This window comes from Gambusia affinis, linkage group LG19, assembly GCF_019740435.1.
Source record: "Gambusia affinis linkage group LG19, SWU_Gaff_1.0, whole genome shotgun sequence".
Classification (NCBI taxonomy): domain Eukaryota; kingdom Metazoa; phylum Chordata; class Actinopteri; order Cyprinodontiformes; family Poeciliidae; genus Gambusia; species Gambusia affinis.
In genome coordinates, this window is record NC_057886.1 from 21,996,954 (window position 1) to 22,023,580 (window position 26,627).

At 41.7% G+C, this 26,627-nt stretch overlaps 1 protein-coding gene across 1 annotated transcript; it reads left to right on the forward strand.

Moving 5' to 3' along the window:
• The first annotated feature begins 399 nt into the window (after nt 1-399).
• rapgefl1 (Rap guanine nucleotide exchange factor (GEF)-like 1) lies at nt 400-24,811 on the forward strand. The gene is made up of 16 exons (XM_044100305.1): nt 400-1,250; nt 2,932-3,272; nt 11,148-11,226; nt 14,392-14,563; nt 15,948-16,045; nt 16,152-16,264; nt 17,290-17,457; nt 17,529-17,626; nt 18,562-18,684; nt 18,789-18,967; nt 19,736-19,826; nt 19,939-19,989; nt 20,082-20,169; nt 21,141-21,205; nt 22,068-22,122; nt 22,226-24,811. The coding sequence occupies exons 1-16, from the start codon at nt 1,051-1,053 to the stop codon at nt 22,348-22,350; spliced, it is 2,046 nt and encodes a 681-aa protein (XP_043956240.1). The 5' UTR covers nt 400-1,050; the 3' UTR covers nt 22,351-24,811.
• Nucleotides 24,812-26,627: the final 1,816 nt, after the last annotated feature.

Sequence of the window (26,627 nt, forward strand, 5' to 3'; positions counted from 1 at the left end):
ACAGATGATTCAGATTACCTGAGCCTGAAACTGAATCTGATCTGAAATAACAATCCTGAGGTGTTTCTCTTCTGCTGGGTTCAGTTTCAAGGAACCTGATGCTCCAGCATGAGGAGGAGGAGGACGAGGAGGAAGGTGTCTGGTTCTAGATCAATCCAGGGTCACGTGACTTTCACTGAGAATCAAAAATCAGCTGATCTTGCAGAAAACTTCCGTTCAGCAATCGAGTTTAGTGTTGAATAAAAGAATCTGCGCTCTCACGCTGAAATCTCGCGGTGTTTCCGCTTTGTCGTCAGGGATATTTCCATTTCCATTAATTTTACACTGTGTCTGCGCGCCGCCGTGTAGTGCGAGTGTCGGGAACGCGCAACTGCAGCAGATCGTCAGTCGCGCGGAGGGGCGGGCGGGGGAATGCGCGCGCGTGCTCTTCATCACTGCTCATCCAGAAATTCACCAGGAGGACCGGGACTGGAGATCGGTTTGGGGGAACCTAGAACCCAACTGGACCGCTTCGAAGAGCCTGCAGAACCGGAGAACCGACGCGAGGCTCGGAAAACCCACCGCACCCAAACGCACCGGGCCAGGTGAGCGAGGAGGAACCAAGCGATCTGCAGAGATTCGGGTCCGGATCTGAGTCCGGAGCCGCAGAGGCGCAGCGCGGTTTGAAGGAGCTCTGGGGATTTTTTATTATCATTTTTATTTTTTACACGCCCTCGGAGCCGCAGCTCCGTGTAGAGGCGGCGACTGAACCCGGAGAGCAGCTGGGGGAGGAGCGGCTGTCGGTACGCGGAGCTCCGGAGACCGAGTGGATCATCCATGGGTTAGCCCCGGACCGGTGGTCCACAGCAGCCTGCAGAACCCAGGAGGGTCCGCTCTTACCTGCACGCACCTGCGCTCCCTGACCCGACCTGCGGGGGCCGGATGATGTAGGCGCCGCTGCCCCGCCACCAGCAGCCGCAGCAGCAGCTACCGAATCCGAGTCTCTGCAACCCACCCAGGTCTCTGGACCCCAGGTCTCAACCCCCCAGGTCCCCGGTCCAGAGAAGAACCATGCCGGCGGGGATGAAACCGCTGGAGAAGTTCCTGAAGAAGCAGACCACCGCGCTTACGCGGGCCGGGGGGTTCGGCGGGGTGGGGGACAAGGCCAGCGGTGGCACCGGGGCGTCCCGCAGGAGGGCCAGCCTGTCCCGGGTCGTCCCGTTCTTCAGGGAGACCTCACCTGAAAGCGGCCACGCGCGGGAAGTGTTCAGGTGAGTTCGGTTCTGCATCTTAAATTCATTAGAAATTAATAAATCAGGCGGACCCAAAGTAAAGGTTAAAGTTTGATGTCATTTAGATTCGAAATTCAAATTATAATCCCAGTTATTTATTAAATATTAAATTGAATGTTGTAATTGCTATTAATTCAAATTCTTCAGAAGTCTCCTGTAGCAGTCTATGTCACAGCGACTTTGAAGGAACCTCTGACTGATACTGTTTTTCTACAGTCTGAATGTCTTAGAAAATGAAATAAAATAACAGTTTTTGTTCCAAACTAGAGAAATATATATATCTTCACATCTTTAGTTACTGGCCACTTTATTAGGTACACCATGCAAGCTCTGGATTGGATCATTTAGTTCTGTATGAAGGTTCTGGTCCATTATAGCATGAAGCAGAGATGAGATCCATGATGAGAGCCTCCTTGTCCTAGTTAATGTTTGTTCTGACCCGGTTTATCATCAGAACATGGGTCCACTGTGGTCCTAGATGGATGTGTCTGGTCAGCACCAGAACTCTGCTTCTGTTCTGCTTTGTTCTGATGCTCAGTTTGGTTTTCAGTTCATCTTTTATTCCACATCTGGATGAATATCTGCATTGGTTTGCTGCCATCTGATTGGCTGTTCAGCTTTTTGTGTTTGAATTGAAATGGTGTTCCTAATAAAGTGGCCAGAAGGTTTAACTGGGTTTAGTGTTCTGGGTGTAAACAATTCTGGATGAAAATGTCAACAAATTAATTTGTTCTGTTAACTTTCAGATTTTATTCCTAATTTCAATGTGGAAATTTTCTGAATTTCTAAAGAAAAAAACTTTTTTATCTGAATTTTTTGCTTTTTAATAATAATAATAATAATAATAATAATAATAATAATAATAATAATAATAATAATAATAATAATAATAGTGACATAATTTATGTTGAAAGTTTTCTGCTTCTGTTTTCTTGTAGTTTAGTTTGAGTTTCTGTTCCAGAGGTTTGAGCCTTCTCAGCCACCGTACCTCAGTGGTTCTCCATCATTCACAGCAGCTCTGGACTCATTTAATGTTCGGCTTTCTTCAGTACAGATCCATGATTGAAAGCAGGAAATGAAAAGGCCCGAGAGGCCAATGCTTCAGTGGGATGTTAAACAGCCACTCAGAGATTTCCCTCCATAGAAAACAGAAATAGAAAAATTACAGAACAAGAAGTTACCAAAAATCCAGAAACCGTTATGATGAATTCAGGTTTTCAAAGGACAAACAGCTGTTCAATACAGAAAAGGCCTCTTTTTGGCGCCCCCCATAGCATGGCACCCAGTGTAGCATGGCGCCCCCCATAGCATGGCACCCAGTGTAGCATGGCGCCCCCCATAGCATGGCACCCAGTGTAGCATGCGCCCCCCATAGCATGGCACCCAGTGTAGCATGGCACCCAGTGTAGCATGGCACCCAGTGTAGCATGGCTACCCTGTAGCATGGCACCCAGTGTAGCATGGCGCCCCCCATAGCATGGCACCCAGTGTAGCATGGCGCCCCCCATAGCATGGCACCCAGTGTAGCATGGTGCCCCCTGTAGCATGGAGCATGTAAAATGATGAGTGGTGATGTCACATCCTGTCAGAGATTGGACCAAACTTGCTCCTCCTTCCTTCAGATGTATCGAGTCTAAATATTGACCTTTGACCCCTGCAGCCCTGACAGCGAGGACCCCCCCTCCTGGCCCTCCGCTGCAGGAACCGGGCTGGCCTCAGTTCCATGCAGCGCCAACGGCTCCTGCTCCGGTTCTGGTTCTGGATCCGGGTCTGGATCCGGTTCCGGTTCTGGAGGAGGAGACATCCGCAGTCCGTCTCTGTCCAGCGACGAGCAGAGCTCCGAGGCGAGCCTGATCACAGAGAGCAGCGGAGGAGGAGGAGGAGGTTCTGGATCCGGTCCAGGAGGAGGAGGAGGGACGCCTCTTCATCCCGACACTCCAGATAACCTGACGTTAGCGGTTCTGGACGGGGTGGCGGGAAAACGGTTCGGACACTGTTCAGGTAAGACCTGAGGATGGATGGAGGGACGGACGGATGGATGGATGGATGGATGGATGGATGGATGGATAAATGGATGGATGTTTTTCTGGTTTTGTACTGAAAGCTGTACCAGAGGGTCCGACTGCAGATCAGGACGTGACTGTGAAGGTTCTGGTCCAGGTCCAGGTACTGGTTCTGGTTCTGGTTCTGGTTCTGGTTCTGTTCCAGTTGGAGGTGTGCAGAAGGATTTTTCTGCAGCCTCAGCTGGAAGCTACACAGGTTACATAATGAGAATCTGTTCAGCCTGGTTGATACAGCTGGCTGCTCCTCTTCCTCCTCTTCCTCTTCCTCTTCCTCCTGCTCTTCCTCCTCTTCCTCCTCCTCTTTCTTTCTGGCTCCAGCCTCTGCCTCTCTCCTCTCCTGATGGATTCTGCTCTCTTTCTGTTTGTTTAAGTTTATTTTTTACACAAACGCAGTAAATATCAAAAAGGAAAAAAATAAGAAAATATTCAAATGCCACCAAATTCCTCAAATTTTAGTAAATTAAAACACATTTATAATTGGATAGATAATAATATTTCCAAAATCCTCCATTTTGTTTGAACTGATGTTTCATAGATCTATGTTCTTGAAATAATGTAATAGAATGTTAAAATATTTTAAAGAATGTTAAAATATTTAGCATGTTTAGTTGTCTTTATTGAGCGGTTTGTGTTTTCTCACCACCAGCAGTTGATTTCAGTCTCATTAATAATTAGGAAGCTTCTTGTCGCCTCAACAAACTCTCACAAAGGACTCTCTATGATCCGCCCGCTCGTTTGTTCTTCTGGTTCTTATGCAACGGGTTCTGTTCACCGGTTTCATCAGAGCTTCACAGTTTGTCTCTGAAAGCTGCAGAACTGTGACAAGTTCTGTTCCCGACGGCGAGCCGACGATCCGACGATCCGGTCCGGAACAGGAACAGAACAGGAACAGAACAGAACTGAACGGAAGTCAGACTGAAAACAGTCAATCGGATTAAAAAAAAAAAACATTTCAAAACATGCAAAACCTTAAAATATACAAAAATGAAGCAAATAGAAAATGATTTCATTAAGCTGCATTAAGTATCGTTAATATGCAGATTTTGAAGGAGAATCTGAATGATTTATAGAAATATCTAATACAGATCAATTACAAAATCAATATCAATATATTAGAATGATACTGGATGTAGTTCATGTTATTAAAAATATTATATTTCAACAATGTTTTTTAGAGGCAAAGATTTTAATATCTGGATATTTTATTGACATGATAAAAAATCTGTATATTAATAAATTATTACCATGGAATATTTATAAGCTAATAAAAGTAAAGTTAATATACTTTAAAGCATTAAGATAATTGTTATTGATTATAAATTAATTTTTTTTTGATATATTTATCATAACAAGCTGCTTTCTTCTGATTGATTCTTTACAAATTCTGAAATAAATTAAAAAAAATTTATTTTGGTGGAAATTTATTCCTCTGTTTCAGTTTTTCTTTTTATTGTGACCCTAAAACTCAGAATATTGACAAAGTTTTGCCTCCTAAACCTTTCTGTGGATTTAACGTGAAACGTTTTAGTCCTGGTGTCTCCGCTGACAGACAGACGGACGTGTCTCTCTGTCCTTCAGACGTTTTTCTGTCTCCGGTTCTGGTTTCTGATCCGGAAGGTTCTGGGATTCTGCTCGGTTCTGATGGACCGTTTCTCTGCGTTAGTCGACATTTGGACGGTTTGAAGAGCAAGTTCTTCCCCGTTGAGGCTCCTCACCTGGCAGGTTTTACCTGCTGGAGGCGGGGCCAGTGCTGATGAAGAGGAGGAGTGTGATGTTTGAACCGTCAGCCAATCAGAGCTTGTTTCTGGAGTTTTTACATTTGTTTTGATAACCCAGGTCCAAGGTTCTGCTTCGCCTCACACACCGTGCGTGTGTGTGTGTGTGTGTGTGTGTGTGTGTAGGTGTGCATTCCAAAGACCCGCCCTCCCTGCGATCTGATTGGCTCCCTGAGCCTCGACCGTCCTGGAACTGTTTGATCTTTCATAGCGAGAAAACCAGAACAAATCCTGCTGCAGGTGGGACTCTCTCACCTGGTGACATCACTTCCTGGTTGACTTTGAACACAGAACACAGCTTAGAGTGGGAACAGGTGGCTCACCTGGAAAATACCTGCAGAATCACAATAAATGAAAGCAAAAGCAGAAAGATGTTACATCAGAGGGCGAAAACTCAGATCCTCTGCACAGAGACACAAACACAGCTAAGAGTGTGTGTGTGTGTGTGTGCGTGTGTGTGTGTGCGTGTGTGTGTGTGTGTGTGTGTGTGTGTGTGTGTGTGTGTGTGTGCGTGCGTGCGTGTGTGTGTGTGTGTATTTTTGGCCTCCAGAGACTCTAATTAAGCCGCTTTCTGAGGCTCTAATTAGACGTTTCAGTCGTTTTATTGTCCTGGAGAAGAAAAAGAAACAACAGATTGAAACTTTTAGGCTCAGACGGCGACACGTCAGAACCCGACCCAAACCGTCCGTCCACAGGAAGTCACAACCAACAAGCTTTTTACTCCAGAACTATCCTCTTTTTCCCTGGATTTCATCCCTATTTTAATCCAGAACCGTTTGATTTTATTCTAGTTTTAAGGCCTCAGACATAAAACAAGAAGTGTGTGTGTGTGCGTGTGTGTGTGTGTGTGTTTGTTACACACTTCCTTTGAGTTCAGCTGCTTGAACACAGCAGAAAAAACAAAAATAAAGTATTTTTATACTTTCCAGTACAAATATCGTATTACACTTGAAAACTAAATTACAAGTAACTTTTCAGCAAAATATTGGAGCTTCTTTTTCTGAAAACATAACAAAGAAAAAACTAGTTCCTCTAGCAGATTATTTGAAATGAAATGAAATGAAATGAAATTTATTCGAACATGATACAAATATAAAAATAAAATAGTGCACAGTAACAAGAAGTGCATAAGAAAGAAGAGAAAATACAGATTTTTTGTTTCAGTTAACGTATCATGCTCAAAATGGGGTAGGAAGAAGTGAGAACTTATAAACTCCTACCCCTAAACACTTGAGACTTTAGAGTCCTACTGTCATTAAAAAAAATCAAAATCAAAGTGGCAGTCAGAAGTAACAGTTACTAATATTTACCTATACATTTTCCCATTTTATGCTGGTTTATCTTTCTAAACCCTGACACCAAGTTGTTATCTTCAATACACACCTTATTGCTTTCTGTCCCCATGTGTGTATCTATTGAAAATTACCTCTTTGTACTTTCTTTTGAATTGAGTTAAACTATTGCTTTGTTTTAAATCTTCATGTAACTTATTCCATAACTTTACACCTTTAATTGAAATACAGAAGCTTTTTCTTGTTGTTCTAAAATTGCAGATCTTGAAGTTTGAGTGACCCCTGTTATACCCCTTCTCTTTCAGAAAACGTGTATGTGCTCAGGTAACAACTTTTTAGATACCTTGAACATAAATTGAGCCATTTTAAATTCTACAAGCTCGTCAAATTTGAGAATTCTGGATATTATGAAGAGCGGGTTTGTATGCTCATAATAACCAACATTATGGATGATTCTAATGGCTCGTTTCTGTAGGACGGTTATCGGATGTAAAGAGCTCTTGTAATTAACTCCCCACACTTCACAGCAATATGATAGATATGGTAAAATCAGAGAGTTATATAGAATATGAAGTGATTTAGCATTCAATACATGTCTAGCTCTAGCCAATATGGATATACTTCTACTGAGTTTACTCTGTAAATGTTGAATATGTGGTTTCCAACTGATTTTGTCAGGTATTATTCAACCGAGGAACTTATGAGCAAAAACCCTGTCTAGAGGTCCGTCCTCTATTTGAACTTGGATTTCAGTATTTTTATAACAGTTCCCAAAGACCATGAATTTCGTCTTGTCCAAATTTAGGGATAATTTGTTATGGTCAAACCATATCTTTAACTTACTAATCTCTGAAGTGACTGTTGAGAGAAGATGCTCTAAATTGTCTCCTGAGGCTAGAATATTTGTGTCATCAGCGAATAAGATAAATTTTAATACATTGGACACTTTACTGATATCATTTATATAAAGATTAAATAAAACTGGTCCCAATACTGATCCTTGTGGTACTCCACAGACAGTCTCCTGCCAATCAGATTCCACATCTCCCAATTTCACAAATTGTTTCCGGCTCTTTAAATAACTCCTCATCCAGTCAGAAACTACTCCCCTAATTCCATAGCGTTCTAATTTTTTAAGTAGGATTTCATGATTTATTATTTCACTTATAACATGAGAAAAATGTCTTATGAGAGAAATAATCTTAAACAAACTCCTTTCTGCTGAACTTCAGAAGACAAAGATTTGCGAGAGAAATCTCAGAAAATCTCGGAAGTTTTTTAGATAAAAAGTCAAAATATTTGCTAGAAAAAAATTCAGAAATTTTAAAATGAATCTTGGAAATTTTCTTGAAAAGACTTTAGAAGTTTTGAGTTTTAAAACTCAAAACATTTCCAAAAATGCACAAATTTTCACTGTTGAAATTCAAAAATTTTCACAGTTTTTCAAAAACTTTTGAGATTAATCTCAAATTTGTTGAGTTTGTCTCAAAAATTTTCAAATTTTGAAACTAAAAAAATATATATTTTTTTCTACAAAACTTTTTAGAAGAATTTCAAAATTTCTGGGGTTTTTTTGGCGTAAATTTACTTCTCCTTTTGTGTTTTTGTGTTTAAAACGGCTCTAATGCGGCGTTGCAGAATGTAACTTTTGCTCAAAGCTCCTGCCTCACATAAAATCTTTTTGTGGATTTAATGTGGAAGGAAAAGTTTTCGGTTTGGTGTTTGAACCGAAGTCCGGACTCGTCTCTGTCCTGCAGCCGTTAATCTGTTTCCGGTTTTGGTTTTTGGGATTCTGCTCGCTCACAAGTTAATTGTCAGTTGTGTCTTATTTCAAGTGTTCTGAGATATTTGCAGTAGAATCTAAGAACCCAAGATGCTTGTAAGGTTTTGTGTTTCTGCTCCAGTCGGTGGCAGAATGACGGCCGGGTGGCTCCGGAGCAGAAACGAGTGAATCCGTGTGTGGGAGGAAGGTTTTCTTCAGAGAAACCATCCCACTCGTTTACCTCTCTGGATCCGTTTACCTTCACTCCTCCTCCTCCTCCTCCTCCTCCTCTTCATCGCCTTCGTCGACCCCTCCGAGCTGCACGTTTGTCCCGCTTGCGCTCCGTTTGGACACGCAGAAGCACAAGAGGCTCTTTTAGCACCTGTTCACATAGCAACCAGCTCTCTGCGAGACGCTGGGAGGGGAGGAGGAGTGGGAGGCGGAAAGAGAAACCGAGCTGAGGAGGTGGGAGGAAAGCGCTGAAATTAAAGCTTCAGCAGGGAAACTTCTCCACATCCTGAGCAAGATGCATCCAGGATGAATTAACGGGTCCAATCAACTCAAATCCACTTCCTGGGTGGGCTGGGCGGTTTGGACTTGATCGATTAATCAAGTTTTTGGTTTTTTAAGATTAAATTTTTGGAAAATAAAGATTTTTTTTCCTTTGGGTTTTCATAGTTCAGAGTGAAATCAGAACCTTCAAGGCCGCCATCTTGTTTGGAAAGCGTGTTGCAGGAGAATTCAGGTCCAATCTGAATAAAATGAGTATTAGCATCAGACGAAGGTTTTTATTTTAATTACAAGAGTAAAGTTGTATTTCCGGCTGCGTTTCCGTCTGCTGTCCGGCTCCCAGACTTCCTGTTTCTAAAGAAACACGAAGCTCTCCTCAAACAGTTTTATTCTTCTTTTCACAATAAGCTGTAATATATGTGACATTATAGACGTTCAGATGAACTGAAGCTCAGTTTGTCTGAGCAGAAGTAAAGTCTGAGCCGTGTGAAACTAAAACTGAGGAGTTTTGGATAAAACATATTTACAGATAAAAATTTGTATATTATACAGTTTTGGCTTAACTATTGCTCAGAATATGTGTTTTTTCAAATAAATGGCTTTTTAAGGAGTTTTTATACACTAGTTAACAATTATTTTATCCAATAATCATCAACTAAATTAATTGACGCTATTTCAGTAATCGATTAATCGTGTTTAATTAGATTAATCGTTTCAGGCCTTCCTGTAAGTCACAATAAAAGCTTGAATTATTTTACTGTGTCTAGTGAACCTGCACAAAATGACTGCTTCTTTTTTTGTTATATCTATTTTTTTTTAGATGTTCTAGTGGATATTTCTGTTTTTCTGAGTAGATGTGAACGCAGCTCCGCCGTGCCGTCCTCCGCTCTGGTCCCAGATTTTAGTTTCTGCTCGGCTTCACATTTTGAATGGACCTTTCTCTCCGCCAGCCAAGCAGAACTTTATCCGTTCGCTTCGTCTCCGGCTCTAAAGCCACTTATAAAACATTCCCATCTCCTGTGAAATTTCAGCCTTTAGGGATGAAAATCAGTCAAATGTTCTGCAGATCCCAGCAGGGAAACTGGGATCCGGTTGGATCCCTGTTGATCACTGTGGACCCAGACTGATCTACGGGTCACCTGGACGGGTTCTGGGTCCAGATTTGGGACTCCCTGTTCTGAATGAACTGTTTTGTTGAAATTGTTTTGGGTTCTGGGGTGGAAATTTAAACGGATTTGGTACCGATATGGACTCCAGTTGGTGTCCAAATGGGTTTGGTTCTGGTTGTTGGATTATTTTACGCTGGACAGATGATCTCTGCATTTCTGTGCATCTTTTCAAGAAGAAAAAAGTAAAATATTTTCAGTAGGGCTGAAACAATTAATTGGATTAATCGTGATTAATTGATTATTGAAATAATTGTTAATTTAGTAACTGAATAATGATTTTAGAGAGGCAGTTGTTGCTGCTCATCAATCTGTGAAGAGTTTGAACGGCTCAAAGTCTCCACTGCTACAAAATAACATTTAAATAAAAAAATTATATTTAAAGTGTGGCTAAAAGAATTAATTGGATTAATTATGATTAATTGATTATTGAAATAAGGATTGTGTTTTCACATGTTCATAGAAGCAGAGTTTTGGCTGTAGATGCATCATTTTCTGTATTTTAAGTAAGAAAATGTTTATTTTCTTAGTTAAAAAAGGAATAAAATTTGTTCATTTGCATCTTTTAAGATATTAAGTGAAAAATCTGCAGAATGTGAAATTTTTTGTCCGATTAATTGATTAGTTATCAGAATAATGCAGCTCTGATTTGAAGGTGTTTTTGTCTCCCTCCATCTTTAGTTTTAAATGTTTGAACTGATCGGTTCTGATCCGGTTTCCTGCAGCCAACACTCTGATTTCTCTCCTTTTTTTTATCAGTTTCTTCTTCTTCTTCTTCTCGCACATTTCTCTCTCCATCCTCTCGCTGTCAGCGACGTGTTGTCTCTATGGTAACCGCCTGCAGAGAGGCGGGCTTGGACTGGACACACCCACTGCAGCATGGCTCTCTCACACACACACACACATGCAGCGCAGCTGTGTATTTTAGTAAATGTGACCACAGGTTTGAGGCGCGTCGTGCTGCTTCAGCATCTTAAATTACAGCCGTCGGCTGCAGCAGCTCCTCGCCGCCGCCTCTCGGCTCGCTGCGTGTCACGGCCTAACGTGTAATCAGAGGCGGCCTCGTCTCTGCATCCTCCTCCGAGGCGCAGAGACGCTGCTGTCCTGTCAGGACTCACTCTGCATGTAGAAAACCAGAAGCTCTGAGGCTGGAGGATGTGAAGGCGTCCCTCAGCCTCCATCTGGCTCATCTGCTTTAATGAACATGCTGCAAATCAGAGGTGGAGTCCTTTGGCTCCAGTTTGAAATGTCTGTGCTGCGTTCAGGTGCAGCATGTAACATCTAACTTCTCTGTGTGTCTGTGTGCAGAAACCCTGCTGGATGACTTCATGTTGACACATCACATCTTCCTGGCAGCCGACAGGCTCCAGCAAGTCCTGCTGCAGCAGTATCCTTGTCCTGGGCCTGACTGAATGCGCTCACGGTGCTGCGATGCGACGTGCATGCGCCGGTGTGTTTAATGCGATCGGAATGAGGGACGAGCTGCGCAGGTTTGATTCCAGGGTATTAACGGCAGCTTTGTTCCCGTTGTGTAGCTGCCAGTCGTGTTTTTCCCTCCTCTTTGCCTGCAGCCTGCTGACGCTACCTCAGGTTTGTTTCCTTAGTTTCTTTTTTTTTTTTGCCCCACCTTCTTTCTGTTTGTTTGTGTTCCAGAGGAGAGAAAAAGGAACATTTCACCACGTTCAGGTTCAGGAGAAAAACACTTCCACAACAGAGACCTGGCAACCTGATCCTGGAACCGTTTTTTAAGAATATTTCATACATGATAGTCTGGTAGGATCGGTCCGATTGGGAACCAAAACTGCAACATTTGTTACGTTATCAGATGCTGTGGTTCTCTTCCACATTGAACTGAGTCAAACCAACCAAACCCTTTGAAAAACAGTTCCCCTCCTCGCCTGTGGGGGCGCTGCACATATAACCACTGAAGGAAACAACATGAAAGCGTCTGAAGAAAACACTGAGCGCAACGTCCTTCTTCACTAAATGTAAACAAAAATAGAGTAGCTTCAGATTTGTTGTTGGTAAAAGATGACAAGCAATTTCTTCTGCTAGCATTAGCCTGCTAGCATGCCTTGCGATATAGTCTACTTCCTGCTTTTGGCACTCTTGGCGTTCACATATGCATCCGAACCGCCCCAGAGATCACTTCAACTGAATCCAGAGTTTGATTTCGTTTCTCACCTCCCCAAAGGAACCGGATTTTCCAGGCAAATGGTCTGGAGCTGGATTAAAGCGGACTAAACATGGCTGGTGTGAACGCATCTTAACTCTTTAACATCTTGGTTCTTGTTAGAATGGAGTTAAGCTGTTTTCTGAATATAAGATGAGAGCCTCATTTTATTTGGAGATGATGGAAAAAAGAAAGCAACAGATTCCCAAACCACCTCAGCTGGTTCCTGTGAAAACTCTGAGCTCCTTGTTACAAAGAAAGGATTTATACACACTTTTACAATTGACCCGAGTTAATTTCTTTTTAAAAGCAAAAATAAATTGTCATATGTTCAGAAAAACAAAACCAAAATTTGAACACTACAAGCTCCCTTTGACATCATTTAAAACAATCTCATAAATAGAATAATAGAATAGTAAATTAAGTAGAAAGTAAAGTAAAGATGCCAGTGTTGGATACGGTCTTCATGCTCCTGAGGGTTTGTAAAATGTCTCATCCTCATGTGTCACGTAAACAATGTTTGTGTGGAAATCAGAAACACAGTGTGACTGACGTAAAGTTGCACCTTTGATGAGCATCACTATGTTCAGCATGTTGAAACCTTTTCTTCTCCTGAGGCTGAGCCCAGCCTGCAGGGAGATTATTTCAGCGGTTTGCATTCATGATCACATTCTTTTGGTTCCTACACCTAATTAATGACTGAGGCGAGGAATGGGGAGGTACCGACTGGCAGATCCACTTCTTAATACCCCAGACTCTGAATCGTGACTCCAAACCTGGAGGTGGAAATCCAGTTTCCAGATGATTCCACCGCCTCAGAGTTGAAGGTTCTGATTATAATCCTGACTGTTTCACCTTCAGTGACAAATGACTCAATCTAAAAGTCTCAGAAGAAACACGTTGCATCATCTGCAAACAACTTTACGATCTGAATCATGCCAACTGTTTCACATTCTCATGCAAATTAATGCAGAACCATCGAAGATTAACTCGACTGCATCATCTGCAAACAACTTTACAACCTGATACCAATTGTTTCAAAAAGTCCGGCAAATTATTACATAACCATACAAACCTGAGAGCGTCATCTGCAAACAACTTTACAACTTAAATTGTGTCGACTGTTTCACATTTTGGTGAAAACGATTGCAGAACTTTCTAAGCTTAACATGACTGCATAATCTGCAAACTACAAACAACTTTCCAATCTGAATTATGCTAATTATGCTTCTCATTCTTGTGGAAATGATTGAAGAACCATCTTAGCTTAACTCGACTCCATCACCTGGGAACAGTTTTAAAAACTGATGCCAACTGTTTCACAAACTCCTGCAAATTATTGCATAACCATTTAAACTTGAGTACGTCATCTGCAGCTTTACAATCTGAATTGTTTTGACTACTTCATATTCTACTAACATGTTGTTGCAGGAGAATTGTTTCTAAGCATAAACACGACTGCATCATCTGCAAACAACTATACAATCTGAGTCATTCCAACTGTTTCCCATTCTACGACCAATTATTTCGGGACTTTCTGAGCTTAACATGACTGCATCATCAGCAAACAGCTTTACAATCTGATGCCAGCTGTTTCACACATTCCTGCAGATTATTGCATAACCATTCAAACTTAATTTGAGTGCGTCATCTGCAAACAACTTTACAATCTGAGTCACGCAAACTGTTTCCCGTTCTCCTGGAAGTTTTTGCAGAATCATCTAAGCTTAACACGACAGTTTTCTGAAACCGGCTGAACTGGAAACCTCTCCGGGACGTGAAGCCATTTTCTTCTGTTCAGTTCTGATTAGTTCAGTTCATGACGGCTGATATGAAAACTGCCAGCTTTTTTACATCCATCCACATGAATCCTCCCCCACAGGGAGATGGAGAGGAAGAGAGGGATGTGGGCGGAAGCAGAAGAGTGAAAGAAATGGACAGAAATAAATCTCCCTTTGTTGTATCACAGAGATTCAGGGACTTTTCCTCTCAGGATGTTCACATCTGTCCTCTATGCAGGATTAAATAATCATAGACCTGATTAAAAATCAGAAGAACAAGGAGCTGATGGCGAAGGAGAGCAAAGCTTCATGGGAAATGTAGCTGAAATTCTCAGCGTTGGACAAACAGAGAGCAGAAAAAGCATGTCTCATCACCCAGGCAGAGGGGATGAAACAAGCAGAGTGTGTGTGTTGGTGAGGCAGCTGGATGAGGATGTGTGTGTGGTGTAATGTGGGTCATCATGGCGGCGTTTCTCTTTCAGCTGAAAACGATGCTCCTCCTGCTGTAACACAGAAGATGCATGTAGGTTTCCACGCGCCGCAGAAACACGTGTTTCACATCCAGCCTGGTTCCTCCTTAACCCAAACGCTCCTCCAGATTCTCCCTGGAGGCAGAGGGTGGGGGCATCGAGCGGCGGGACGGCGAGGCAGTGGCGGCCATGAGCGCCGCCGAGAGGAAGCAGGCGGTGCTGAACATGGCCTTCCGCTACCTGGACACCTACAGAGAGCTGCTGCAGGAGGAGGGAGAGCGCAGCAACAGCTTCCCCAAGGTACCGGTGTGAGGCCAGAGGTCAACGACTGACCTCCAGTCTGACCAATGACTGCAAGACCAGGCTACATGATAAAATAATAAATTCAATAAATTAGGACAAAACTATGACTTTTAAATTAGAATCTACTCACTGAAATGTGGTAACCTGTTCCACACTTCTGATTTCCTTCAACATCTCATCATTGACTCTAACGTACTCCAAATCAGATTTTAATTCCTGTGTTAAAAATAGAGCAAAACGACCCAGATCCTGTTTTTATTGCTGAGAAGAGATTAAATATTTTTATATAAAAAGCAAACTGGATGATTTTCATTCAGCAAAGGAAAACTTCAAAAAAATCTAATGACTTTAATTAAAATAATTCATGTTTAGTTTATTGTTGAGTAGGTTAAAAAAATCACAACATATGGAGCTGAGGATTTTGACCCACATGACACTAAAGCTCAGCTTTAAAGCTGCAGTTTGAAACTTTTATTTAAAAATATGTTTATATAAAACTGTCACCATGTTGTGAGATCATCTGTAAAAAGATCTCCATCTTCTCCCAGAGCCATTTTTCCATCTGAAGAAATGTACCACTCTCAACTAAAAAACAACCAATCAGAGGCAGGAGGTGGGTCTTAATGCTGTTAATCAATCTCTTGAATGTGCTGCTAATGTGCTAATGGCAAAGAAACAAATCACCATTACAGGAAAACCGTTTATTCACCATTTTTGGTGGCCATGCTAAGTAGCCTTAGCATTCATGACAGGCTATGCTAGCTGTAGCGTCACAGAGATCGAATGGGGGAAGAGGGTGGCGCTAAGCCCCGCCTCCTCACTCTGATTGGCTGTTTCTACTTCCCAATGGGAGAAGACAGGAGCTTGAATTCTTTTTTTTCACGGGTTATTTGTTTCGTACCAAACTGCCACAATATGCTAAGAGTTTCAACAAATATGTAAAAAAAAAAAAAAAAAAAGTAACTTTATAAAAGTTACATACAGCAACTTTAAAGATAGTAAATTTGAACCACCACAGAACAACCTCCATCCTAACGGTTGAAACCCTTCAGGATTCAGCCTCTGTTGTTCCAGAACCAACAAAAGGAAACTTCCCAGCCTTCCAGTAAAACGACGTAATCTCAGTTAATCTGTCTCAAAGAGCGAGACGCCATCAGGCCTCAACATGCCTGACTTCCTGATAAATATCGACCAATCCCTGCATTCATGCGATGACAGTAACGGTTTGGAAAGCAGCCTGATGGGAATCTCCAGACGTTGGTTCCAAGAAGGCCTGAAATTGAAAGTGAAGCAGCTGAACCTGCTGCTGCCGGCGGGTTCTCCATGTTGATGTCTCCATTTGGGATGAATGAGCTCAGACTGTGGGTTTGTCTGTGTGCAGGAGCTGTACATGTGTGCGGTCCAGGAGCTGACCCGGTACCCTGAGCTGGTGGAGGACGTCCTCAAGCTACAGCGATGGTCTGAGATCCTGCACTGCCCGTAAGGCGTTGAAGATATTATGACTACGTATTCTGCTGTTTTTGTTGGATATTCATCACATTTATTCGATGCTTTACTTTTCATTCGGGATATTTGTGTATTTCAGCTCCGACGAGGAGAAGGAGAGCAGGAAGAAGCAGGTCCGTCCGCTGTTCAGACACTTCAGACGTATCGATGCCTGCCTGCAGCCCCGTGAGGCCTTCAGAGGCTCAGACGAAAGTACGACGCCCACAGATACCTGCACACCCTTGCCCCCCCCACACACACACGCACACACACACACATCTAAGTTATAAAGCCTGTGATCTTTAAACACACACACGCTCACAATCGAAATGCAAACACAGCTGCAATCTGCGGTCGGGATATACAAATCACTGGCCGACACACCCTGAACACAACACACACACACACATCTGAGGTTTGGACTTTTAACTCGAATACAAAGGACCAACCCAACAGTTCATCTGCAGTTCCATAAATAACCAGTAGACGGATAGAGAATCTCCATAAGTATTGATTTTAGGGGCAGTATCATTTAAAAATATACTTTGTTTAGCTTTACATCAAGTTCGAATGTTACTCCTTCATCTAAACATCTAAACAGACCTGGAGTGTCGCTTTCATGCATGTGTGAGAAATCTTTTCATCTCTATGGCAACCATTCAGCTGTGAAAAACTCCTGGGTGGACCTAGCCCCGCCCTCAAGACGCAGCTCCTCCTTGGAGCTACAGCTTCTAAGCTTCAGGGCTATTTAATATCTACATTACGATGTCACCAGGTGACGAGAACCGTCCAATCACTGAACAGATGCTGAGAACAGATAAATGTGTGGATGTGCCAAAACTTCCTCCAGCTGAACAAAAACAAAACTGAAGTTGTTATGTTTGGACCTAAAGACGAACGATCTAGAGTCAAAGCACAGCTTCAGTTACTACATCACCTAGAGACCAGGCTGAAATCTGAACCTTCAGAAACACATATAGACAGTTACAAAGTCGGCCTTCATTCACCTGAAGGACTTTAAATCGAGACTAAAAACCTGTTTTTTTAGAATTCCCTTTGATTCATAATAACTGGAAAATGGATCAATATATTTGATTGAGGACTTTGATGATGGGATTTGACAAACTGTAAAGTTTATTGGACTTTGAACTGCCTTGGTGCTTAAATGTTCTACCCAAATAAATTAGACTTTTTGGTGAACATTCCCAGCTCAGTGTGACATTTTTGCGTGCTTGCAGTCTTCTGCAGGGTTTACACCCCGGATCACTCCTACGTCACCATCCGGAGCCGCCTGTCCTGCCGGGTCGGGGAGATTCTGGCGCTGGTCAAAGAAAAACTCCAGTACAGCGAGGACCAACCAGTTTTGCCTGGAAACCTCATACTGGTGGCCGTCACCTCGGCTGGAGGTCCGTCTTCCCTCCGGTTGTGGATGTTTTGTTTTTTTTTCCGCTGTGACTGATGGTGGTTGTGTTTGCAGAAAAAGCCGTGTTTCGCCCCAGTGACGAGGCCGTCTTCACCACGCTGGGCGTCAACACCCACCTGTTCGCCTGTGAACCCTCTGAACTCGACTCTCTGGTGAGGATCTATGCTTATTGATTGAAGGGTGATTGATTGTAGGTTTGTCTGTCTACAGCCAATGAAACATAAGAAAATGTCGGGTTGTGCTGATCAGACTGCAGACATTTATTTAGGACAGTTAGGTCTCCGCTATGCTAACCTGATTAATTTGGTGAATAATTAACCAGACATATTTGTTGTAATGACTGGAATTACCCCTAATAAAGCATTAAACAGATTAGGACCGTTTTCCTTCCATGGAATATTACATCATGAGTTACATTCAGTGTTTTTATGAACACTTTCTGGCTCAAGGCAAAGTTGACTCTGTTTATGGAGATTTGGTTTACCACTAAATCATAAATAAATCCTGCAAATAAATCCATCAAACTGGTGACACTGGATAACTGACACCATTCAAAACTGGAATGCAAGGATGGGGATGAGGATGACACAGATGTAGAGTTGTACAGTCAAAAATCAGTCCAGTCCAGTTTACAATGGATCCATTCCAGTTTAGAAACAATCCAGTCCAGTTTATAATGAATTCTTTCCAATCTAGAAACAATCCAGTCCAGTCCAGACTTTAACTCAAAAAAAGATCTGTCTCTTGTCTAGAAAGTGCATTTAAATTATTCTGTTTCAGCTATTTCAGAAGGGTTAGAGGTGTGATAGCCCCCATAAATGTCACCAGTTTATCACGAAACATCACAGATTCAGAAAAATGTAAAAAAAAAAAAATTATCATTTTTTTAGAAAAGAGTTTTGAATTAGGAGAAAGAAAGGGGCCAAGTGCCACGCCTTGAGGAACCTCTATTTTAATTCACATGTTTTGGAGAACTAAAACCAGCTGCTGATAAATACTTCCTATTATTGGGTTCAAAGTTCAACAATGAAGACGGATTTCTGTCTGGAGTTTTTTTCATCTTTAATTGTGATGTCACTTCCTGCAGCTTCCTCTTCCTGAGGAGATCCACTGGACGCCTGGCGACAGCAAACTTCACGACATGTCGGCGGAGGAAGTGGCCAATCAGCTGGTGGTGTTTGACTGGGAACTTTTCAGCTGCGTTCATGAGGTCAGGAAAACGTTTGGTGAAAAAAATCTTAAAAAACGTGATTAGCTGAAAAGAACAATCTGCAACTTTTTCATCCAATGTTACACCCATATCGCCCCCTGCAGGTGGAGTTCATCTGTTACGTGTTTCACGGCGAGCAGTCCCGCTGGCGCCCTCTCAACCTGGAGCTGGTACTGCAGCGCTGCAGCGAGGTGCAGCACTGGGTCGCCACGGAGATCCTGCAATGCCAATCGCTGCCGAAGAGGATCCAGCTGCTGCGCAAGTTCATCAAGATCGCAGCGCTGTGAGTTTATTATCGAGACAAACAACAAAAAGTATTACTAATGTAAACATTTTATTTCCCTTCATAGAACAATTTTAATTATTTTTTATTTTTGGTAAATAAATAAATGCGTAATTAGATTAAGTAAATTTCTGCAAATATTTTTTAGAACTTTTCAAGAAAAGAAAATGGAAATTTCTGAATATGTAAAGTTGAAAATGGAGAAAAACCAGACATTTTGTGACATTTATGGGGTTTATCACACCTCTAAACTGTTTGAAATTCTTGAGATTAATTTCAGAAATTTTCTAGAAAATGCTTGGTAATTTCTGATTTTTTTTAAAGTCAAATATTCAACTTTTGAAACTCAGAAAATTTCCAAAAGTCAAAAGATTTTGACATTTCAAACTCAGAAATTTCCAACTTTTTTTTTCTAAAAAAATTCTGCGATTAATCTCAAAATCAGCAGTTAATCAATAAGTGTTTCTAGAAAGAAAATATTTAAAAATGTGGTGTGTTTTTTAGCAAGTTTTAAACTTTTAAATTAAGGTATTTGAGTTCTTTTTCTAGAAAATGTTCAGCTTTTCAAAGTCATAAAAAGATCTCAGTTTTGACGTTTTTCCTATGAACCTAATACACAGTCAATCTTTTTATATATTGTGATCAGTATCGGGAATAAACGATCAATAATCAGTATTTAAATAGAACTGAATGGCATCAGTCCTCTGCAGCTCTCTGCTGCCTCCTGGTGTTCAGGCCGTGAAGTGACCCGGTTCTGCTCTGTTCCAGCTGTAAACAGCAGCAGGACCTGCTGTCCTTCCTGGCGGTGGTTCTGGGTCTGGATAACCCGGCCGTCAGCAGACTGCGGCTCACCTGGGAGGTACGACCCGCCGGGTTTTTAACAGAACAGACAGGCGGTTCTGTTAAACCCAATCTCTCCGTAGAACCAGATCTTCTGGATCTGATAACAAAATCTCCTCTGATGTTCTCAGGGTCTTCCAGGGAAGTTCAGGAAGCAGTTCCAGCAGTTCGAAAGCATCGCTGTGAGTTTCCCACGATGATCCTGGGTCTGTGCCGATCAGAACCGACCCAGTTCAGAAACATGATGTTCACCTTTGACCTTTTTCTCCTGCAGGACCCGTCAAGGAACCACAAGTCCTACAGAGACCTGATCACCAGCCTGAGACCCCCGCTGATCCCGTTCACCCCGCTGCTGCTGAAAGGTGACCAGAACCCGACCAGAACCCGACCAGAACCCGGAAAACTGATGGGTTTTACTGGTTTTTACTGGTTTTTAACTATTCTTTTGGCTTTTTTTCAATCCTCTCATTGTGTTTTTGTGACAGCAAACTGTAAAAACACAAATTTCCTGAAGTCTTAATATATATATTATACTATAGTTATTATTTCTTTTTTTGCACCAACCTATTTTATTTATTTTTTTTAAAGTTGACCAATATTTTTAAATCTTAATTGAATCATTTGATGGAAAAGTACTGCTGTTTTATTCTGGAACAAGCAGTAGATTTCCAACAAATGTGGAGGTGATCGGCTCATTTTCAGGTAAAACTTTAACTACGTTTCCCATGGGGCTCTGCTCCCCGCTGAGAAGCAGACGTGGTTGGACCTGCTGGCCATTCGGCTCTTTGTTTATCTGCCAAACTAGAAGGGAATGAAAAATTTGACCTAATCTGTTTTTTATGATTTCCAACAGTCCTGTAACCTTTCACAATTACACTGGTTTTTATGTTTTCAATAAATTGTTAGTTATTAGAGAGGACATGCTGGAGAGTCCGTCTCCATGGCAACACAGTCGGATGAAAGTAGGTTAAAGAAAAAAAAGATGAAAACTGTTATTTTTGAATTGTGATCTGGCGCCCCCGGTGGGTGAAAAGTGAAAAACACTAATGATTATTATAGTGATTGATTCTTCTATTGATTAACCAGATTAAAAAAATTAACACTTTCTGCACATTTTTTAATGATTTCTTAAGGTTTTTTGTATAATATTAGAAATACTTTAAAAGATGCCAATAAATAAATAATGTAATTCCTCTAATAAACATTTCATTGTTTAAAATGCATTTTTTTCATTTAGTGAATTCTGGATCATTTGCAACAAAGGACTCATCTGATGAATCTGTTTTTCTCCATCAGTGAGATTCTTGACGGTTCTGATTCGTGTCGTTTGCAGATTTGACGTTTCTTCACGAGAGTTGCAAAACGTTCCACGGAGAATTTGTCAACTTTGAGAAGATGGTGAGTTTGTTGTTCACGTACGACATAATGGAAATGTTCAGATGTTTAATCATTTTTACAGGTGAATACATTAGATTACCTTAACAGTTTTTATCAGGTAAAAAGCTTTAAAGTCACAGAAAAAGACTCAAAACTGTTTCACAATCATTGCATGAGAAAAAAATACTGAAAACTGTTGAAGTTTGGAGATAAAAGTCCAGAGATGCTAAATGAACTGAAAAGCTTGAGATCAGGGATGTTCAAAGAGCAGCACAGGGGCCATTTGTGGCCCTTGGATTGATTTCTTTTGGCTCCCAATTGGAGTTCAATTTAAACTTGAATCAAGGTAAAACACAAACGATTTATCTTTTTACATCCAAGCTTTTATAAAAAGTAGAACCACCTTAATTTACTTTCACTGAAAACTTTACAGCACCTAAATCAGCTCTTATTTAATTTATTAAATTCTTACCCAATGTTTTTGGTCTAGTTGTAGTGCAGATCTCTTAGTACATTTGACTTTAGAAAAATAAACTTACAAGTAACTTTTCAGCAAGAGAGAGCAGCTTGCTTTAAGTCAATGATTCCTTAATAATGATTAAAAAGTTGTTGTTCCATTAATTTCTCCCATGTTACAAGTGAAATAATCTGCCAATGGAACTACAACTTTTTCACTATTATTAAGAAATTATTGACTTAAAAGAATGTCCTATCTCTTGCTGAAAGGTTACTTCTCAGTAAGTTTTGTTTTATTTTAAGTAGACAAAGATATTTGCAGTAGAAACTACACAAAAATACTTGATAAGATTTAATCTGTTGTTGCTGTGCTGTGAACCTCGACCCGTAGAGCCTCAGTAATCCCATATTTATCGTTTTTCTGCAGCATAAAGTGGCTGAAATGGTGAGAACCATCAGACGGTACCGCAGCTCCCAGCTGGGTGAGTCCAAACTCTTCCTCATTGTCCTGTCTGTCTCCACCTGGTGGCAGGTTTCTGCCACTGCAGCTGCGACTCCTCACTGATGTGATGTGTTTCCTGGTAGCCATAGATACAGAGACGTCCCCCTCCCACTTGCAGACGAAGGCCTACGTCCGTCAGCTGCAGGTGATCGACAACCAGAACCTGCTGTTCGACATGTCCTGCAAGCTGGAGCCCAAAGACACGTAGAGGGACGAAGGAGCGGTGAGGAAGAGGAGGAGGTTCACGACCCGGACGTTAGATTATCACCTGCTCCTCTTCATCATATAACATAAAACATTCTGACACACCTCCAAACCTGGAGGCCCAGAACTCTGGTTTCATTCGTCTGTTTCTGGTTCGTCTCTGCAGGATTCTGCAGAACCAGAACCGACCCAAAACCTCATTATTGGTTCTTAACACACAGCTGGAACATAAAGTAGAGTTACGGCTCCTCCACAAACCAGTCTGCCCAGTTGATTCACATATTTATTTATATTTACCTCAAATTCTGTGTATTTTCAGCTGCAGTAGCAGAAAATCAGTGGCGCTCCTGAGGGGGGGTGAGTGGGGACAACGGCCCCCTTTTGAGAAATGGTTTCCACCCTCCTGCATTCCCAGAGAATCATCTTTATGGTATAGAAAGGCTTAAAAAGTTAACTTCTTCAAGAGATACATGTAAACCCAAATAAGTAAGTACATAAATAAATAAAAAATCAATAAAGAAACAAATAAATACAATTATATATATCTATATAGTCTGTGCCCTCTAAAAATTTAAATACAATTTTCTGAAAATATACAGAATTTAACTAAATAAACAAATTTACCATCATTACATCAGTGTTATGATGGTAAAGTTTATTATCAGGAATCAAACAAATTTCTCTTTTAAATATTTAATCAGTAAAACAGTTTAGTTCCCATTTGATCCCTTTACAAGATGATCAAACTTTGTCTTTATTACCTGAGATTTTTCTCTGTATGCATTTCCAAATGGGAGAACAGCCATGATCCAGCTATAAAATACAGGAAAAAAGTGAAGCAGAACCTTGAGAACAAACCTTGAGCTTTTTCTTCTCCTGAAACAATATTTGGAAAGAAAAACAAGCAGTTTCATTGCTGTGTGTTAACAACTGATGACCCAACCCCTGACGCATGGACCAATCAGAATGCAGAGAAATGGCAGGCATTGTCCAATCAGCTTCCTTCAGCCGGAGTCAGGCTGCAAGATTTAATGTGATGTGGTTTTCCAGACTTCAGGTTTTATTTTCCCTGACTTCATGGACCAAACGGGTCGAGGATAAAGAGCTGTTGCGGCAGGACAGCGCCCCCCGCAGAGGGCTGATGGTACTGTGACTTTGTGGGGCTGCTGCAGAGCGATCGTCTGATCTGAACCGCGAACAGAGACTGACAGCTGTTCTCTGTTCTGTCCAGAACTGATCTGTAAATGTTCAAAGCAAGGAGGAAAACAGCCATCATTTCGTTTCGCACTGAGGCGGATTTCATGTTTTTAACAAAAGACTCAGGTCGGTCCTGATGTTGGGGCCGACCCGGGCTTCATACCTGCTGCCATATTCCACTCAGAGTCCAGGCAGGTAATGATGCATTCACTGACGGTCGGACTCGTGGACGCCGACGGAGCACCAACTCACCTGATTGGATCAGAGAGTAGATGCTGGTTTTCTACCGAACAACGTCTGAAGACTCTACAGTCTTTGTGTTTCCAGACAATGATGATGAACCCTGAACATCTCACAGTGTTTGAGGGTCACATGATCCAGATCAGGCTCCTCTTAAAGGACCAGTCAGTTGTTTACCTCTGGGTTTCAGATCAAAATATATAAACTTCATAAGCCTCCGCCTGATTGGTTAAATCTGGAGCAAAAAATAAGGAATGGTCCTTTAAGAGAGCGTGACTCTTTAATCTGATTGGCCGGACCTTTAGCCAATCAGTCGTGTTGATGGGATGACATCACTCCTCAGAGTTGATCAAATTCTTTCTCTCTACCTGCTGTCACACCTGAACGACCAGCCGGCTCTACAAAGGACCCGCCCAGAGCCGGCCTCCTATTGGTCAGTTCTGAGGGGCCTGAGGCAATAAACCGAGGCGGCTGGACGCGGCGCCGGCTGGTCGAAGCACTTTTTGTCAAACCTCAGGGCTCAGAGACACACAGAGGTTCTGTTTACTCCTTCTTCAGTAGAGTTCTGTTCAGTTCAGTCCAGTTGTGTTTGGATCGCTTGGTTCTGTGTTTGTACAGCTCATCACGCTGCTGTCATATTTACTCCAGTTATAGAAATCTAAAGAGTTGTTGTTGTTTTGATCACCACCAGAGCTGACATGGCATGAAGGCTAATCTGTCTTTTTCTAACCGCAGGATGGATGGATGGATGGATGATGGATGGATGGATGATGGATGGATGGATGGATTATAGGGCTAGTTGGTTAGTTGGTTCGATTGATGGTTTGTTGGTTGTTTGATAGTTGGATGTTGGTTGGACAGTTGGTTGGCTGGATGGTTGGTTGGTTGATTGATTGATTGATTGGTTGGTTGGTTGGTTGGTTGATTGGTTCGTTGGATGGTTGGTTGATTGGTTGGTTGGTTGGTTCATTAATTGATTGGTTGGTTGGTTGGTTGGTTGATTGGTTGGTTGGTTGGTTGGTTGGTTGGTCGGATGGCTGGTTGGTTGGTTGGTTGATTGGTTCGTTGGATGGTTGGTTGATTGGTTGGTTGGTTGGTTCATTAATTGATTGGTTGGTTGGTTGGTTGGTTGATTGGTTGGTTGGTTGGTTGGTTGGTTGGTTGGTTGATTTATTGATTGGTTGGTTGGTCGGATGGTTGGTTGGTTGGTTGGTTGGTCGGATGGCTGGTTGGTCAGTTGGTTGATTGGTTGGTTGGTTGGTTGGTTGGTTGGTTGGTTGGTCGGATGGCTGGTTGGTCAGTTGGTTGATTGGTTGGTTGGTTGGTTGGTTGGTTCATTAATTGATTGGTTGGTTGGTTGGTTGGTTGGTTGGTTGCCGTTCTCAGCTCTGGTGGGCAGTGAGATCTTTTTTATTCTCCATCTGTACCATATCATCCAGTTTCAGGCCGTTCCTGTTCAGAAACTTCTCAATCGGCTCCACTGACTGGGAACCAGTAAGGTTCTGGAACATTAATGGTATCACTTGCCAGCAATTCTGGCTCAATAATTTATGTTTACAGAAAGGTATTAAAAGTATGAATGAGTAAACCTGGGGTTTTGCTGCCAAAACTGAATTAGAATAAAAGCTTAAACTGGAACAGATTCCAGAACCATGAACTGATACCAGTTGACTCTGGACAGAATAAAAATGATTTGACTGGACCTTTTATCCAACACAGAGCCAGGGGTTTATTCCACCAAGAAAAACAGCTGAAATTCCAACTTTCTAAGAAAACCTTGATTCCAAGTACCATGATTGGTTTGAAACCAACCAAATAATCTAAATTTATTTAATATCAACCATCACATGAAATACCTACCTGGTTCCAACTTCTGATTGAAGCAGAAATCCAGAGATGGAGGTAAAATTTGACCAGAAGTTACAAAAACACAAATCTCATCTGACGTTCAACAGAAAAGAAGTAAGAGAAAAATTTCAGTAAAATCAGGAGATGGATAATATCAGTATCATGAATCTAAATGTAACCTTCCAAAATAAAAGCTTCTCTCTTCAGGAACCATCAGGATGGTTTCCTACTGAGATGAAGTTCTCATTCGGGTCTGATTGAAGCGTTTTCTTGGCGGTCCAAAAGCCCAGTTCAGGTGGACGATCACCAGTCAGGCCACGGCTCTCTCAGGACCACCTTCTGGGTCTCAGGCGCGCATCGTTGTGGATCCCAGTCCAGTTCTGAGTCCGGTTCTGGTCCAAAGATCGATCACTGTCTCGACCCAGAACCGTTCCGGGATCCAGAGCTTTACACCGCGGTCGGTCTCCTCCGTCCGCCGTGTTGCTGGTCTGAAAACTAAAAAAACAAAAAAAACAAACTGTAAATATCTGAAGTGTGTAAATAAAAAACTATCGGAGATTCTATTTTATGTATGAACGGAGGGAGAGCAGCGCCACCTCAAGGAGAAAAACTTTCATTTGGTGTCTTTTATTTGTAAAACTCAGAAAGTTTAAGAAGACGATGAAACAGAGAGAAATTATAAAAATGAATTTATGACTTTATGAAATGTACAGAAATCTTCAGTTTGATGTTTCAGTTGTTTTCTATCTAAACTTTGTTTCTGTTTGCTTTTTATTTGTACAGAAGTGGCTGTTTACATGGAAACGAATCCTTTTCTTCTGCGAATAATGTGATTGGAGGAGACGTTTGGCAGGGGGCGGAGCCTTAAGGTTCAGATTATTTGATTTAAAATTATAAGAGAAACGTTAGAGATACATAATACACCATTTGAGCTTTGCTTTATAAACTTGAAATAATTAGAATGAAATAATTAAAACTGTTTAGTAAAACCCAACA

Coding starts and splice junctions, on each gene's coding strand:
- rapgefl1 (XM_044100305.1), top strand. CDS start 1,051: ATGCCGGCGGGGATGAAACCGCTGGAGAAGTTCCTGAAGAAGCAGACC. Junction 3,273..11,147: donor ACGGTTCGGACACTGTTCAG/GTAAGACCTGAG, acceptor GTCTGTGTGCAG/AAACCCTGCTGGATGACTTC. Junction 19,827..19,938: donor GACTGCGGCTCACCTGGGAG/GTACGACCCGCC, acceptor TGATGTTCTCAG/GGTCTTCCAGGGAAGTTCAG.